General features: G+C 42.8%; 1 protein-coding gene across 6 annotated transcripts in view; it reads right to left on the bottom strand.

The window, feature by feature from the left end:
- LOC118397366 (adenosine kinase) overlaps nucleotides 1-16,996 on the bottom strand; it is a 295,175-nt gene that overhangs the window by 229,064 nt on the left and 49,115 nt on the right. For all 6 annotated transcript variants that reach the window (XM_035792030.2, XM_035792057.2, XM_035792048.2 and 3 more), the window contains one exon: nucleotides 8,590-8,668. In XM_035792030.2, the coding sequence (XP_035647923.1) occupies nucleotides 8,590-8,668 (79 nt within the window). The remainder of the gene's footprint in view (nucleotides 1-8,589; nucleotides 8,669-16,996) is intronic.

Here is a 16,996-nt window from a genome sequence, read left to right on the forward strand (position 1 = left end):
TAAAGGAAAAAGGATACCATTTGTGATGCAACCAGAGACTGGCTTCTCTCACAGACAACTTCAATCTCCAGACCCTAAGGAGCTGTAGGTGGACTTTGATGTTGGTTGTAAATGAATTGACTGTGCTTCCTGATACTAGCCCTCCAGTCACCCCCCTAACTCCCCCAACGCTGTCACCGGTGATAAACACACTGCACACCCACTGCATGCTCACATGCTAAAAAGTAGGGCCACCATTTTCCCTAGACGGTATGATGACTGAGAAATAAGATTGTTTCCCTCTCCTCACTGTACTGTATGGGCTCTGCATGTGAGATAAAAGAAAAGAGAGAGAGAGACTGCAGAGAGAGAGAGACGGCAGAGAGAGAGACGGCAGAGAGAGAGACGGCAGAGAGAGAGACGGCAGAGAGAGAGACGGCAGAGAGAGAGACGGCAGAGAGAGAGACGGCAAGAGAGGGCAGAGAGAGAGACGGCAAGAGACGGCAGAGAGAGAGACGGCAGAGAGAGAGACGGCAGAGAGAGAGACGGCAGAGAGAGAGAGGGCAGAGAGAGAGAGGGCAGAGAGAGAGAGGGCAGAGAGAGACGGCAAGAGAGGGCAGAGAGAGACGGCAAGAGAGGGCAGAGAGAGACGGCAAGAGAGGGCAGAGAGAGACGGCAAGAGAGGGCAGAGAGAGAGAGGGCAAGAGGGGGCAGAGAGAGAGAGGGCAAGAGGGCAGAGAGAGAGAGGGCAAGAGGGCAGAGAGAGAGAGGGCAAGAGGGCAGAGAGAGACGGCAAGAGAGGGCAGAGAGAGAGGGCAAGAGGGCAGAGAGAGACGGCAAGAGGGCAGAGAGAGAGGGCAAGAGAGGGCAGAGAGAGACGGCAAGAGAGGGCAGAGAGAGAGGGCAAGAGAGGGCAGAGAGAGAGAGGGCAAGAGGGCAGAGAGGGCAAGAGGGCAGAGAGAGACGGCAAGAGAGGGCAGAGAGAGAGGGCAAGAGGGCAGAGAGAGAGGGCAAAGAGAGGGCAGAGAGAGAGGGCAAGAGGGCAGAGAGAGACGGCAAGAGAGGGCAGAGAGAGGGCAAGAGGGCAGAGAGAGAGGGCAAGAGGGCAGAGAGAGAGGGCAAAGAGAGAAGGCAAAGAGGAGAGAGGGCAAGAGAGGGCAAAGAGAGAGAGAGGGCAAGAGGGCAGAGAGAGAGAGAGAGGGCAAGAGAGGGCAAAGAGAGAGAGAGGGCAAGAGGGCAGAGAGAGAGGGCAAAGAGAGAGAAGGCAGAGAGAGACGGCAAGAGAGGGCAGAGAGAGACGGCAAGAGAGGGCAGAGAGAGAGAGGGCAAGAGGGCAGAGAGAGAGAGGGCAAAGAGAGAGAAGGCAGAGAGAGACGGCAAGAGAGGGCAGAGAGAGAGGGCAGAGAGAGAGGGCAAAGAGAGACGGCAAGAGAGGGCAGAGAGAGAGGGCAGAGAGAGAGGGCAAAGAGGAGAGAGGGCAAGAGAGGGCAAAGAGAGAGAGGGGAAGAGAGGGCAGAGAGAGAGAGAGGGCAAGAGAGGGCAGAGAGAGAGAGGGCAAGAGAAGACAAAGAGGAGAGTGGGCAAGAGAAGACAAAGAGGAGAGAGGGCAAGGAGGAGAGAAGGCAAGCGCGAGAGAGAGGGTAAAGAGGAGAGAGCAAAGAGAGAGAGAGGGCAAGGAGGGGAGAGAGAGAGAGAGACAAAGAGGAGAGAGGGCAAGAGAAGACAAAGAGGAGAGAGGGCAAGGAGGAGAGAGAGAGAGAGAGAGAGAGACAAAGAGGAGAGAGGGCAAGAGAGAGAGAGGGCAAGGAGGAAGGAGGGCAAGAGAGAGAGGGCAAGGAGGAGAGAGGGCAAGAAGGAGAGAGAGAGAGAGGGCAGGAGAAGATTGAGAGAGGGTGAGAGGGTGAATGAGCGAGAAGAGCAAGAGAAGAACAAGATAGAAGAATGAGAAAGAGAGAGAAGAGCGAGATAATCGAGAGATCGCTGTGTAACCTTACAGTGGGTATACAGAGCGCTCCAGTAGGTGATCCTTGATACAGGATACCCCTTCAGGGCATGTTGTTAAAAAAAAAAAGACACACACACACACACACATCCCTGTTTCTAGGGAATCACAACCAAAGAGCTCTGCATACAAGCTCACAACTTTCAGCGGCTTTCTGGCAACTAAAGCTGATGTGAGAGGAACAGGAACACAGATAGGGAAATTACTATTGTGTTGAGACTGACACCTGCCATGGGACTGGGGTGTGCAGGGTGTCACACAGTGTGAAAAATAATGTCTTGATGCTTTTTATAGTGGAGATCAAGTTCAGAAATTACCTGGCTGTGCTGATGAGATAATGGATTGCGCAGTCAGATGCAACAGGGTAAATCGGCTAAATCGTTAAAATGCCTGTGGTAACTTGTGGAATAGACACCGGCTGGAATGCGGTTTTATCCAAATCAGCATTCAGGATTAGAGCCACCCGTTGTATAAAGCTGGATATGCTGTGGCTGAATGGATCACAAGAGAGGTTCAGAGAAAAACACTCCTAGGGAACTGACTGACTTTGCATCAATTGACAGAGATGCAAACTGGTGAGAGTCCAAAAAGGTGACAAAAAAATGTTGCATACTTTTCATCATTTCAGAGAATACATATTTGAACTAATCTCGATACTCAACAAACCTCATAACCCCCATTCTTTTTAAGTAAAATATTTTATTTTGATGCTCAAAATAATAAACAGTAACCGGTTCACTCGCATATCTAGCCTACACTCACTCATTAGCAGCCACCTTCTCCTAGGCAAAGTCGTCCCCCCCCCCCCAGCCAGTGGAACAGGAACAGTGACAGTGGGAGAGGACCAGACAGAATCAATATAATATACATAAGAGGTTATCACTCACATACCTAGCCTACACTTACCTACATGTTATCCTTCTTCCTTTCTGACTAGACTAAGACTTAGTTCTCTTTGTTTAGCTGAGAATGCAGTTCATTGAGTCAGTATTCAACACCATAGTCCCCTCCAAACTCATCACTAAGCTCAGGACACTGGGACTGAACACCACCCTCTGCAACTGGACCATGGACTTCCTTACAGGCTGCCCCCAGGTGGTGAGGGTAAGCAACAACACATCAGCCACACTGAACCTCAACACAGGGGCCCCTCAGGGGTGTCTGCTTAGTCCCCTCCTGTACTCTCTGTTCACCCAATGACCGCATGGCCGTGCACGACTCCAACACCATCATTAAGTTTGCTGATGACACAACGGTGGTAGGCCTGATTACCGGTGACGAGACAGCCTATAGGGAGGAGGTCAGTGACCTGGTAGTATGATGCCAGGACAACAACCACTCCCTCAACGTCTGCAAGACAAAGGAGCTGATTGTCACTACAGAAAACAGAGGGCCAAACACGCCCACATTGACAGGACTGTAGTGGAGCGGGTCAAGAGCTTCAAGTTTCTCGGGCCAGATCACTAAGGAATCATCATGGACCACACACCAAGACAGTCGTGAAGAGGGCACGACCACACCTTTTCCCCCTCAATATATTTGGCATGGGCCCTCAGATCCTCAAAAATGTCTACAGCTACACCACTGGTTGCATCACTGCCTGGTATGGCAACTACTCGGCATCCAGCCTCAAGGCGCTATGGAGGGTAGTGCGTATGGCCCAATACATCACTAGGGCCAAGCTTCCTGCCATCGAGAACCAATATCCCAGGCGGTGTCAGAGGAAGGCCAAATTATTTTTCAAAGACCCCAGTCAGAGACTGTTCTCTCTGTTACCTCAAGGTAAGCGGTACCAGAGCGCCAAGTCTAGGTCCAAAAGGCCCCTTAACAGCTTCTACCCCCAAGCCATAAGACTGCTGAACAATTAATCAAATGGCCACCCAGACTATTTACATTGCCCCCCCCCCATTATTATTTTTAGACTGCTGCTACTCACCGTTTATTATCTATGCATATTCACTTTACCCTTACCTGTACAAATTACCTCAACTAACCTGTACACTGCATACTGACTCAGTATCGGTACCCCCTGTATATATTTCTTGAACTGCACTGTTGGTTTTAAGGGCTTGTAAGTAATAATTTCATGGAAATCCTGTTCAGCGCATGTGACAAATACAATTTTCATTGACTCCTACACATCAACTCGGTACTGGTACTCTGTGTATATAGACAAGTTATCGTTACTCATTGTGATTTCTTCCTTGTGTTATTATTTTTAAATGATTTCTTTTTTTGTCTCTGCATTGTCACTATGCAGTCTTCATGGTCGTCTGGGCACTGGATGTTGGCTGGCAACCATACTCCTGCCTCCTCTTCATCATCAGGTTCTCCTGTCTCTGACCTTTGTTGCTGCAGTGCGGATGTTCTTAGAATCCCTTGACAACTTGACAGTCTTTCTGGTACATCTGTATAATAGAGACTCCTGAAGGTAGCAATACCTACCAAAGAGTTGGTGCACTGATATCATATTGATATAGTAACGCATGAAATACTGACCAGCCTGTGTTGGCTTAAATGCACCCACCTCAGCATTTGCAACTCTTTCACAGGCAGGGACTGGCACATGCACCCTTTCTCTCATCTTTTCAGGGCCTTGTGTTATTGGCATCGGTGCCCCTGGCATCACACAGTGTTGTCAAAATAGTGTGCACTTTCTTTTTTGGCAATGTGCCAAAAGGGCTTGGGAGCTCTTGCTTCTATAGTTGATATTCTTACAGCAGAGGATGCAAATTGCATGATCTGCCTTGTCTACTTTTTATTTAGTTTTTTTACATTGGGAAGTGTTTCTGCACTCCCTTGACATCCGTCTTTGCATTCAATTTTAGCCAGGCCCAACTCCAATTGCACCTCAACTCTGACTCAAGCTTAGACACCGTCAGGGCATTCCTCTCCTCAAATTCTCTCATTCTGTAAATGAAACGATAAATAAATTACACTTATGGCATTAACACAGTATAATAATAACAATTATATTTGATTTTCTAATGTTCTACATAACTAGGGAATAGCCACACACAGTGTGGTAATGTGGGTTTGCCTAAGGTCATTACACAAACAGGTCACCACTTGCTCATTTGTCACATCCTGACCATAGAAAGCCTTCATTTTCTATGGTAGATTAGGTCAGGGCGTGACTAGGGGTTTAGTCTAGTTTATATTTCCTATGTGGGGTTCTAGTTTGTTTTTTCGATGTTGGTGTTTTAGTATGACTCCCAATTAGAGGCAGCTGGCTGTCGTCTCTAATTGGGGATGATACTTAAGTAGCATTTTTTCCACCTGTGTGTTATGGGATATTGTTTTGAATAAGTGTATGTTGCACCTCTGTTGTCACGGTTTGTTGTTTCGTTTGTTTGGCTAAGCTTCACTATTAAATATTATGTGGAACTCAACATATGCTGCGCCTTGGTCCGACATTCATTATAACGATCGTGACATCATTGGTATCATTGTTAAGAGTATTGGGATGTCACGCCCCCAATATACACTGCTGCCTGCCTGTACTACCATACTAGTTTTAATAATAAAGCAACCAAGTTTATAAAGTTACTCCCTCGCTTTCGCCAATGAATTAAAGTGTTCCATGTGTTATTACACACAGACAGGTGAAGTAAGCTGAGGCCACACAAAGTTAGCTGAGGCAAGTGGGTGGTAATGTTAGCTTGATAACGATTTTTAAAAATGTTTATTAAAAAATAAAAATGTATATTATTCATGCTTCTCATCAGCAAAAAATTCTAACACCGTTTGCATACCTCGAGTTGCATTCCAATTTCAGTCAAACAAAAAGTTTGTTGAATGGAGTGCATGATGGACAGGCAGTGATCAAACAGGGAGAACATCTGTTTGCGCCCCACTTTTATAGCACCCCCCACAGATATTTCTTAAAAGTGACAAGTTTGTATCCCTAAATTAATGACCTACTAACACGCAGTCCAGCTAACAGCCTTTGAAGTGAGAGTCGGCAGTTACAGGAAGAGGACAAAACGAACAGATCCATCCTAGGCTAGCGTAGCTTCCCCCTTTGATCAATTATGGTTTTACCTAAAATTGTCTGTTCATTCTGTTCTCTTCCCGGCTGAGGTTGTTCCTTGATGACAGAAATTTATATGCTGATGACACAGAAATAATTAAAATGATCAAAGATTGATGATTAGTTTATTATTTAAGTCAGCTATGTAGTGCTAGGACAAAAACCAAAACGTGCACCCTTTGGGGTCCCGAGGACCGAGTTTGGGAAACCCTGAATTAACTCATTAGAGCATCAAATGAACCAGGTGCTTCTGTGTGGGGAAGAGAGAAGCAGCTTCGGTCGCTGCACACAACATGCTGGAAACCCTAGGTGTGGGGGCGGATCAATGACTGGCTGTCAGTAGATGTAGGTCAAGTCCCAAATAGCGTCCTATTCCCTACATAGTGCACTACTTTTGACCAGATCCCTATGGGGCCTGGTCAAAAGTAGTGCACTATGTAGGGAATAAGGTGCCATTTTGGGATGCATTCCATAGCTGACAGCCAGTCATTGAGCCGCCCCCACACCTAGGGTTCCCAGCATCCTGTGTGTGCAGCAATTTCACTATTAAATCCTCTGAACATTCCTCTCAGTCCCTCTGTCTTGTCCCTCTGTCTCGTCCCTCCCTCTTCCAGTGGTGGTGATGGAAATCCTGAGTGAACCTGCCTGCCCTCCCCTGGAACAGAACAAGCATCTAATTTAGTCTGTCCGAGGCCCTTTGAAGTGGATTCAGTGCTGCAGTGCATATCATCGTGTTTGAAGGTTTCTGCTCCCACAATACATCCCGGTTTTGATGTTACAACCGTTTAAAGAAGCACCATCTCACCTGTTAAAGTAAGGGATTGAAAAAGCAGTAGCCAACAACGCTTCAAGGTAAATGTTCTAAAATAATATTTTTTCTGAGACTGCTCGGTAGAAAGTTGGGGGGTGTACATTATATATTTTTATAATGACATATTATACAGTATTAGGAGAAACTACTTCCTGACATCGAATACTGTAAACGAGGGTAACACCTCAAACAAACCGAGGTTCTGGTATGCCGTGTTTATAAAGTCAATTTAAATGAGCGGTGAACGTTTTCTGAAAGGCATTAAAATAGAACATAAAAAAGCTTTGTTCAGTGTTCGTTGGTTGTTGGCAGTGAACGGTGCTATTCTCATTCTCCATCTGATTTCACATGGGAGCTTGAGCACGGCCTGAGGTGGTTCCCTCAACGTCTTCTTAAATAAAACATGAACACTAGCTACTTGTCAAGGTCTAGTCTAGGTCTTAACTGCAGAATCCCAGACCCAACTGAATGTATGGGTTTCTAACCAACTTGCTACACGAAGTGAGGACATGAAATAATCAGTGTTAAAGAAAATATCTGTCTCTGAATGTTCAAGGTTGTAATCGAGTCAAACTGAATACAACACTCAAGTGGGTAAAAACGGAGGCGGCAAACCAAATAGAGCGCAAAATTAAAAATTAAAAAATGAACTAAAGTTGGTAGTTTGTGTCTCCCTCTCCGTGTCTGCAGACGTCTTTAGAGAGGGAGGTAAATGTTTCTGATCTTCATAATTTAAGAGAGTTTGAGATGGAGGTGCACAGCTTTCTCTTCCCCCCCGACTGTTGCTCTTTTTCTTCTTCTGGCTGCCACTCTCTCCTGGTATCTCTCTTTGAAAAGGATGTTTAATGTCTCTACATCAGGAAGATGCTGCTTGCCGCCCCCCCACACATCTCTCACTCTCTCTAAAACACACAAACAGTCTTGGTTGGACCAGGTCTCTCTTAAAATCTATTTTTCATCTCAATGAGACTAACCTGGATAAATAAAGGTAAAATAAAACAAACGTACACACGTAAATGGTGGTTCTGACCCACATCATTCTGTCAATTAGCACCTTCACCCATCTTCTCTCTTTAGAAGCAGCAATATCTCTGTCAGCTGAGTGGTTTTATTTCCTTTGTTTATTGTGAACAGACCAAAGGCTTATCAACAACAGCTAATCAGCGCATGTCAAATATGTAGACTTATTGCATTCAGAATAGAAAATGGGATTCGTAATATAAGTCATCTTCCCATCAGTCAATATTGCTATTTTAGATTATGGGGCCAATCCCCCGGATTTCTTTTTGAAGCTGGAATCTGTGGAACAGCCAGAGAGGAGATCAGCATTTGTTTGATATAATTTGTTGTGGCATGTTAATTGCATCGATATGTAATTCTTCCTAATTGATGCTTGATATGTCTCTGGAAATTAGGTCAAATAGATCACAATGACAATATTATTAATCCCCCCCACCTCCCTGTTTCCTCTTTGTCGCAGGTCTGATATATCTGCAGTGCCTAAAACTTTAATGTCAACTAACTGTTACAGCAGCCCACACTCTCCATTTCCAGCACTGTAGCACACTACTGTAAATTCACAACACAGAGATAAAGAATGCGTCACAAATGGCACCCTGTCCCTATATAGTGACTAGGGCCCATAGGACTCCGGTCAAAAGTAGTGCACTACATAGGGAATATTGTGCCATCTGTAACACACACACACACACACACACACACACACAGAGAGAGGAAAGGAAAAGGCCCAGAGAAAAGACAAACCTGGGCAATCTTCACTGAGTTTTGGGTGGAGCCACCTGCATGGTACTCAACTTTGCTCTTCTTTGCAATTTCGTCAAACCTGAAAAAGATACATTAGGGAAGGCACAGTAAGTATAGGCTTGTTCATAGTAGACATGTTACCCACAAACCACAGTGTTAGTAAACAGGAAACTGCCCAAAGCCAGAGCTAATATAAGGCCTGTGTCTGAAAAGACACACTATTCACCATGCAGTGCATTACTTTAGTGCACTACTGTACATAAGGAATAGGGTAGCATTTCAGACTCTACCCTACTTCAGTGGCCAAATACAGCTGACAGTTGTAAGAACCATCCAACGATGGATCTTTAGGTTGTCCACACTGACTTCATATAAAAAAAAGTAGGAGTTGTGCTCCTATTTTCAGAAACTTTGTTCTGAAGGTCTAAGGGGGTGCAAATGTGGGCCTGTCTTCAAAAACAGTCTCAAAGTAGGTGTTTTACCTTTTAGAACATAATGAATAAGATTACATGGACAAAAGGGACCTGATCCTAGATCAGCACTCCTACTCAGACACTTTATGAATACGGCCCCTGGAGGCAATGGGTGAAGGAAGAGCGAGTATGGGAAAATCATGTTTATAGGGCCTTGTTATAAGGCTGATGTCAACACTTGAAAGAAACATCACTGAAAACATTTTGGATTTTGTGTTTATGAAGAACAATAAATGAAGTCATTGCAAATAGGCATTTAACAAGATCTGTGGAATAGAGTCAGGGATTGTGTAAAAGGAACTTAAGTCTTAGGAGGAATTAGGAGTGACCAAGGGAGACTTGTTTAAGTTATCAAACTATCTGCATGACAGAACACTTTGCATATCAGAGTCATCAGGCATACTCTCACAAGTTCTGAATTTTATAGCTAATAAAGTGATTGTAATATCAGTCTTACATAATAAACGTAAAAAAATATTTTCCTACTTGTTCGCATTGTGATGCCCAGGTGAAAGTTCTTAAGAGGAAAATAGACTTGAGAAGCAAAAACAAAATACCAAATGAAAATGCTGGATTGTGTTATTTGAGATACTTAACCACAAATGTTACTGGAGTTGAGAAGCGGGCCAGTCACTTAACTGGCAGCTTGATAAAAGCCATAAATGTTTTTTTCCCCCAACATATGTTTGTACTTACTCATTAAAGTATGTTGAGTAGTGAAAGTTATTTTTATCCAACTAAAAAAAATCTTGGTCACCCAAGAGTTGTCCGGTTTTTCGACCAATTGATTGGTCTTGAATTTCCCATATATAGAGACACACCCTATGTGTTTGAAAAAAAATCACTACATATACAGTGTTTATCTGATGCTTTAAGCACACTTTGATCAAATAATTGAGACACAAATGACTCAAGAATGAGCACGACGGTCACACAGTGTTAAAAAATGACAGCGAGTGCCTGTGTGACATTGTATTGCTCTTCTCCCTACTGCAGCACAGCAAGTATTTCTTGCTCTGTCCGTGCTGAAGCAACATTTCAGCCATTTTGTTTTTTTACTTGTTTCAGAATGAAAAGTTCTGTTACCAAAATCCCTAATTTGTTAATGAAAAACATTCCCTATTTCCTCAACCCTTGCGCTCTTTACATGAAACATGTAAGCATCGCCTCCTTTAAAAGTTGCATGTCATGAGCTTACACCGCGGGACTTAGAGGTACCCAGCTTCATTGCCCCAGAACACCACAAGGGGGAGTTAGAGCACTCATTATGCATTTGGGTTCCAAGGTTTTTATATGACCAATCATATCGAGTGGTTCCAATGACGAATTTGACGTGGGCCACCCGTCCCTGGTGACTTCAGCAAAGGTGGCCGACAAACATTACGGGAAAGCAAATGTATGTAGTTATAACGTCATAACGAGTCAAGCAATAAATGTACAATTGAGAGGAATATGTTAGTCATGTAGAGACAAATTAAAGTGCATATAAAGTGCATATATTTTGTCATGAAGTTCATTTAAAAGTTTTTCAACCATATCCAATACCAGGTTTATCAAACTCATTCATTATAGCAAGCAGGGAGCAGGTTTCGAAACCTCAACATTCTAGCCCGAAGTCCAGCACGCTATCGACTGTGCCCAAATGCATTAATTGGGGCCGATTGTGGCTAAAAACACTATCAATTGGAATCTTAAACGTGAAAAGGGGGAAACGTATTTCGTTTTTCACAAGCGTAGCAGGATGGGCTATTAGCTGAACAATTGACTATTCAACCTTTACTAAAGAATTGTATAATAGTCAAGCTAGGTGTGAACCCCCCTCCCCAACTTGAGCTAAGTGTGAAACTCCCCCTCCTCCCCAACTTATAACAAATCATTTTCAGGACTATCTAGAAAAAGCAGCAGAGATGCGCAATAGGTTTTTAAGAAAAGGCTATTCTCCACAATATGTGGATGAAGCTCTTACTTTAGCATTGGGGAAAACATGAGATGAACTGCTACAAAGAAAACCCACTAAAGCTAAAGGACCCTAATGTTCACAACTACATATACTTTGAACTTGTGAAAAGTGGGAGATGCAGTCAAGAAACACTGGCATGTTTTATTTACGAGATAAATTGGTCCATGCCAACTGCCAGCCACAAAATAAAAATCAGCCCGAATGTTTTGGGATTTTCACCCTCCAGACATTATTTCCTAAAGGTCTTAATGATGAAATGCCTATGTATGTTATGTTGTAACTTTGAACATGAATTATGCCCCCTATTTCAGATTACTCTGACGTTTTTCTAACACTGTACCAAATTATTTATTTCAACACTCCATCCGTGGCCTCCAACTGCTCTTAAATGCAAGTAAAACTAAATGCATGCTCTTTAACCGATCCCTGTCTGCACCCCCCTCCCAATCTAGCATCACTACTCTGGGCGGTTCTGACTTAGAATATGTGGACAACTACAAATACCTAGTTGTCTGGCTAGACTGTAAACTTTCCTTCCAGACTTACATTAAGCATCTCCAATCCAAAATTAAATCTAGAATCGGCTTCCTATTTCGCAACAAAGTATCCTTCACTCATGCTGCCAAACATACCTTCGTAAAACGGACTCTTACCAATCCTTGACTTGGGCGATGTCATTTACAAAACAGCTTCCAACACTCTACTTAACAAATTGGATGCATTCTATCACAGTGCCATCTATTTTGTCACCAAAGCCCCATATACTATCCACCGCTGCGACCTGTATGCTCTCATTGGCTGGCCCTCACTACATATTCGTCGCCAAACCCACTGGCTCCAGGTCATCTATAAGTCTATGCTAGGTAAAGCTCCGCCTTATCTCAGCTCACTGGTCACCATAGCAGCACCCACCCGTAGCACACGCTCCAGCAGGTATATAAATCACTGGTCATCCCCAAAGCCAACTCCTCGTTTGGCCGCCTTTCCTTCCAGTTCTCTGTTGCCAATGACTGGAACGAATTGCAAAAATCACTGAAGCCTTATGTCTCCCTCACTATTTTTAAGCATCAGCTGTTAGAGCAGCTTACCGATCAATGCACCAGCTAAATTGCAACATCTGCATTTTGAAAGTGTATTTTTTAATAATTCTATTAACAGTATTTATTAGGCGACTGTGCAGTCTACAATACATACTGTCGTTAACATGGGACTTTCAAAATGCAGATGTTGATTTAGTTATGAATCCATAACAAATTACTATGGGAATAAATATCAGATTTACAGAAATATCAGAACAAAGTTGTCTAAAGAAGGCAAACAATTCATAATCCTCCAATTCCTGTAGCCTACTCCCAACCGTCATGTTGTACATCGCCATATTTTCCATTCCATCTTAACGGAAACCGTGAGGGTTTCATTTTCCTCTCATTAGACACACCATAATATTAAGTCAAATTAATTAAGCCAAATTTCTTAAAATCAATACCATATACTATGTTATTACAAAAAGGTTTTAAATTCTCTGGTAATGACAATACAATCAAATGCTTCTCAAAGATACCCTCTGGTGGTCAAACTAGCAATAACTTGCATTAATAGAAAAAATGGCAGAGAATTAAATTTAACTTGCCACAGAATGCTGCGGCAGCAATCAGGGTGTGCCGCAGAATGAAGCCACTTTTAAAAGGAGGAACCACTGTATAGGTCTGGCCCCATCTTAATCACATCAATAAACTGGTTATAACAAACTCCGGACACAGTAATGCGTGACAACAAAACGGATGCTGTGGACGTGAACAATTATCTCGAAATGGGTGAATGTTAACTGGTTGCTCAGGAGGGAAAGGGGTCAGATCTGTGGAAGACATTTGACTAAGTTGTAGTAACTACTGGAGATCAAGAGCAAACAGTTGCTGTTAGACTACAATATTATTGTTTTTGACCATTTGGAAGTGTAAACACTAAATAAGTACCAGAGAGTCCGTTCTAAATGGGAAAAAAAGATAGCCTTTATTACAGCAGACTAACACAGTTGCATGCATTCGTTAATTGCGGTTTATTTATTGTTTAGGCTAATTATTCAAAGTTCCCTTTGTTATCTCATTGGAAAACTAAAATGCTCGATTCCATTTCAAAGCATGAATGTCTCATGTGCTGTGTGATGGCATGAGCAAATGAATGATTGATTCATTAGCCTATATATATTGAAATACGGGCCTAAGTTATGGTATTAAGACTAAACAAGACACTTAGGTCTACAGCTCGATGGTGGTTATACAAGGATACTATACAAAGCCTAGTAATGATAACGACATTACTTATTATTATCATCCGGGTCTCCCGAGTCTGTACGGGAGTTGCAACGATGGGACAAGACTAACTACCAATTGGATATCACAAAATAATGGGAGAAAAAGTTTCAATTAAATAAATACATACATAAAACAGGCAACAGAAGCAAGATCTGTCTAATTTCTTTACATATACACTCATACATATACATGGATGACTTATAAAGCCAGGCACATTTAACAGTTAGGCCATTGATTATTTGATTTTTTATTTATTTAACTCGGCAGGTCAGTTAAGAACAAATTCTTATTTAAAATGACGGCCTAGGAACAGTGGGTTAACTGCTTTGTTCAGGAGCAGAGCAACAGAGTTTTACCTTGTCAGCTGGGGATTCGATCCACCAACCCTTCAGATGCTGGCCCAATGCTCTAACCACTAGGCTACCTGCCGCCAACGCTCTAACCACTAGGCTACCTGCCGCCAACGCTCTAACCACTAGGCTACCTGCCGCCAACGCTCTAACCACTAGGCTACCTGCCGCCAACGCTCTAACCACTAGGCTACCTGCCGCCAACGCTCTAACCACTAGTCTACCTGCCGCCAATGCTCTAACCACTAGGCTATAGACCTAATTAAGTTGGGGTTTCCCCTCTCCTCAATTTTCTTAGACAATTAGGTTAAGGCAAGGGCTGGTCCCTCATTTCTGCTGCCTCTGTTGCATTGTTCTGAATCCAAATATGCTGGTTAACTTTATTATGCACATAGCAACATAGGGAAAGGCGCCAATTCTACAGCGCACTGAAAATTGTTACAAAACCCCAGACAACGACCGTATACAACGTGGGAGAAAGCACGTTATAAAATATTTGATTTATTAGTGTTGCACCATTGCTCGTACATAATATAACCATATACAATTTCAGTATCACGTCTTAAGAGTGATGGAATGTGCCATCCCTGTGGCCTCCGAAATGGATTAGACCACTGAGACAGGCATCTTGAGAACCATAAAATAATATATTTGCGGCTGCTCGACTAAAGAAATCTCGGTCGACCAACAGTCTATTGACCAAACAATGGACCAGTCGACTAAATGAGGTCAGCCCTAATATGAATTAAACCTAAACAGTCCAATTGTACTCAAATCAAGCCACAGTCCACAATAAATCAACATTTTTCTAAATGTATTTGGCAGATATGCCATTGTGTGATTCTTTCATGTTTCTAAAACCCAAGTAAGATTAAAATCCAATTGCAAAGTGTCAGCTTCGACATGTGCATGAATTTCAAGGAGCAATAACCTGACTATCAAGAGACCATATTTCATAAGCTATTAAGAGAGAATGCTTTGGGACTGGGGAGTAAACAGTCAATCACTATGCAAATCAACTGAAGAATTTCCCTTGGGTTTATCATAGTTACTTGTACTGTAGGGTTGCACATTTTGGGGAATATTCAGAGGTGGAAACTTTACGTGGGAATTAAAGGGAATATATGCAAATTAATATTAATACCATTTTAAAAAGTAGATGTATTTGGCATTGCATATACAGTATTTACCACATCATATGGAGACAGTAACCTTTTACCTTATCATAAGTAGACATAATTGCAAAATATTAAATCCTTCCAATAGAAATAAAAAATAAAACAATTTAGTTACGAATTTAACTTTCATTGAGTTGACTCTTCACATTGGATGATTTCACTTTACAACTAAAGGGAATATTGAATGATCCCCAATGATCCATCGCATCTCCCAAAAACATTTTCAACATGCATCTATAAGATGAGTCGAGAAACTAAAGCCTTGGTGTCTTCCGCTCAGGCTTCCATGTCTTCTCCCTGTACCTCCTCAATGTCCACATATTGAACATCAGACTCTGAGACCTCATCTTCAGTCACTTTCCAATCTTGAGGGTTGCTCATTGTCAGGCTCCAAAAGCCTCAAATCTGCCCAGATAGCCACCACCTTTCAACCCTTGTATTGGTCAGCCTGTTGTGTGTGTTCCCAAACAAGGACCATTTGCGCTCTGAGGTGGCTGATGATGGTGGGATTTGGAAGATGAAGGCAACAGGGGAAAGAAACTCAGAGCCACGAAGTCCCTTCCACTAGGTGGCTGATGATGGTGGGATTTAGAAGATGAAGGCAACAGGGGAAAGAAACTCAGAGCCACGAAGTCCCTTCCACTAGGTGGCTGATGAGATATCTTGGCACTGCTGCCATATTGCATCTAATCCTTGATCTAAAATGATAGAACATTTCAATTTACAAAAAAATATATGTTTTTGTCTTTTGAGCTTCTAGTCATGAAATCTATGCAGCCTTCTCAATCACTTTTTATAGCTACTGTTTACAGACCTCCTGGGCCATATACAGTGTTCCTCACTGAGTTCCCTGAATTCCTATCAGACCTTGTAGTCATAGCAGACTATACTCACATTTTTGGTGACTTTAATATTCACATGGAAAAGTCCACAGACCCGCTTTCGGAGCCATCATTGACTCAGTGGGTTTTGTCCAACATGTCTCCGGACCTACTCACTACCATAGTCATACTCTGGACCTAGTTTTGTCCCGTGGAATAAATGTTGTGGATCTTAATGTTTTCCCTCATAATCCTGGACTATCGACCACCATTTTATTACGTTTGCAATTGCAACAAATAATCTGCTCAGACCCCAACCAAGGATCATCAAAAGTTGTGCTATAAATTCTCGGACAACCCAAAGATTCCTAGATGCCCTTCCAGACTCCCTCCACCTACCCAAGGATGTCAAGAGGACAAAAATCAGTTAAACACCTGACTGAGGAACTCAATTTAACCTTGCACAATACCCTAGATGCAGTTGCACCCCTAAAAACATTTGTCATAAGAAACTAGTTCCCTGGTATACAGAAAATACCTGAGCTCTGAAGCAAGCTTCCAGAAAATTGGAACGGAAATGGCGCCACACCAAACGGGAAGTCTTCTGACTAGCTTGGAAAGACAGTACCGTGCAGTATTGAAGAGCCCTCACTGCTGCTCGATCATCCTATTTTTCCAACTTAATTGAGGAAAATAAGAACAATCCTAAATGTATTTTTGATACTGTCGCAAAGCTAACTAAAAAGCAGCATTTGAAAAGATAGGATGGCTTTCACTTCAGCAGTGATAAATTCATGAACTTCTTTGAGGAAAAGATCATGATCATTAGAAAGCAAATTACAGATTCATCTTTAAATCTGTGTATACCTCCAAAGCTCAGTGGTCCTGAGTCTGCACAACTCTGCCAGGATCTAGGATTAAGGGAGACACTCAAGTTTAGTACTATATCTCTTGACACATTGATGAAAATAATCATGGCCTCTAAACCGTCAAGCTGCACACTGGACCCTAAACTACTGAAAGAGCTGCTCCTATGTTGAACATAATAAACGGCTCTCTATCCACCTGATGTGTACCAAACTCACTAAAAGTGGCAGTAATAAAGCCTCTTGAAAAAGCCAAACCCTGACCCAGAAAATATTTAAAAAACTAAAATTGGCCTATATCGAATCTTCCATTCCTCTCAATTGTTTTTGAAAAGGCTGTTGTGCAGCAACTCACTGCCTTCCTGAAGACAAACAATGTACACGAAACGCTTCAGTCTGGTTTAGACCCATTCATAGCACTGAGACTGCACTTGTGAAGGTGGTAAA

The sequence above is a fragment of the Oncorhynchus keta genome, chromosome 2 (genome assembly GCF_023373465.1).
Source record: "Oncorhynchus keta strain PuntledgeMale-10-30-2019 chromosome 2, Oket_V2, whole genome shotgun sequence".
In the NCBI taxonomy this organism is placed as follows: domain Eukaryota; kingdom Metazoa; phylum Chordata; class Actinopteri; order Salmoniformes; family Salmonidae; genus Oncorhynchus; species Oncorhynchus keta.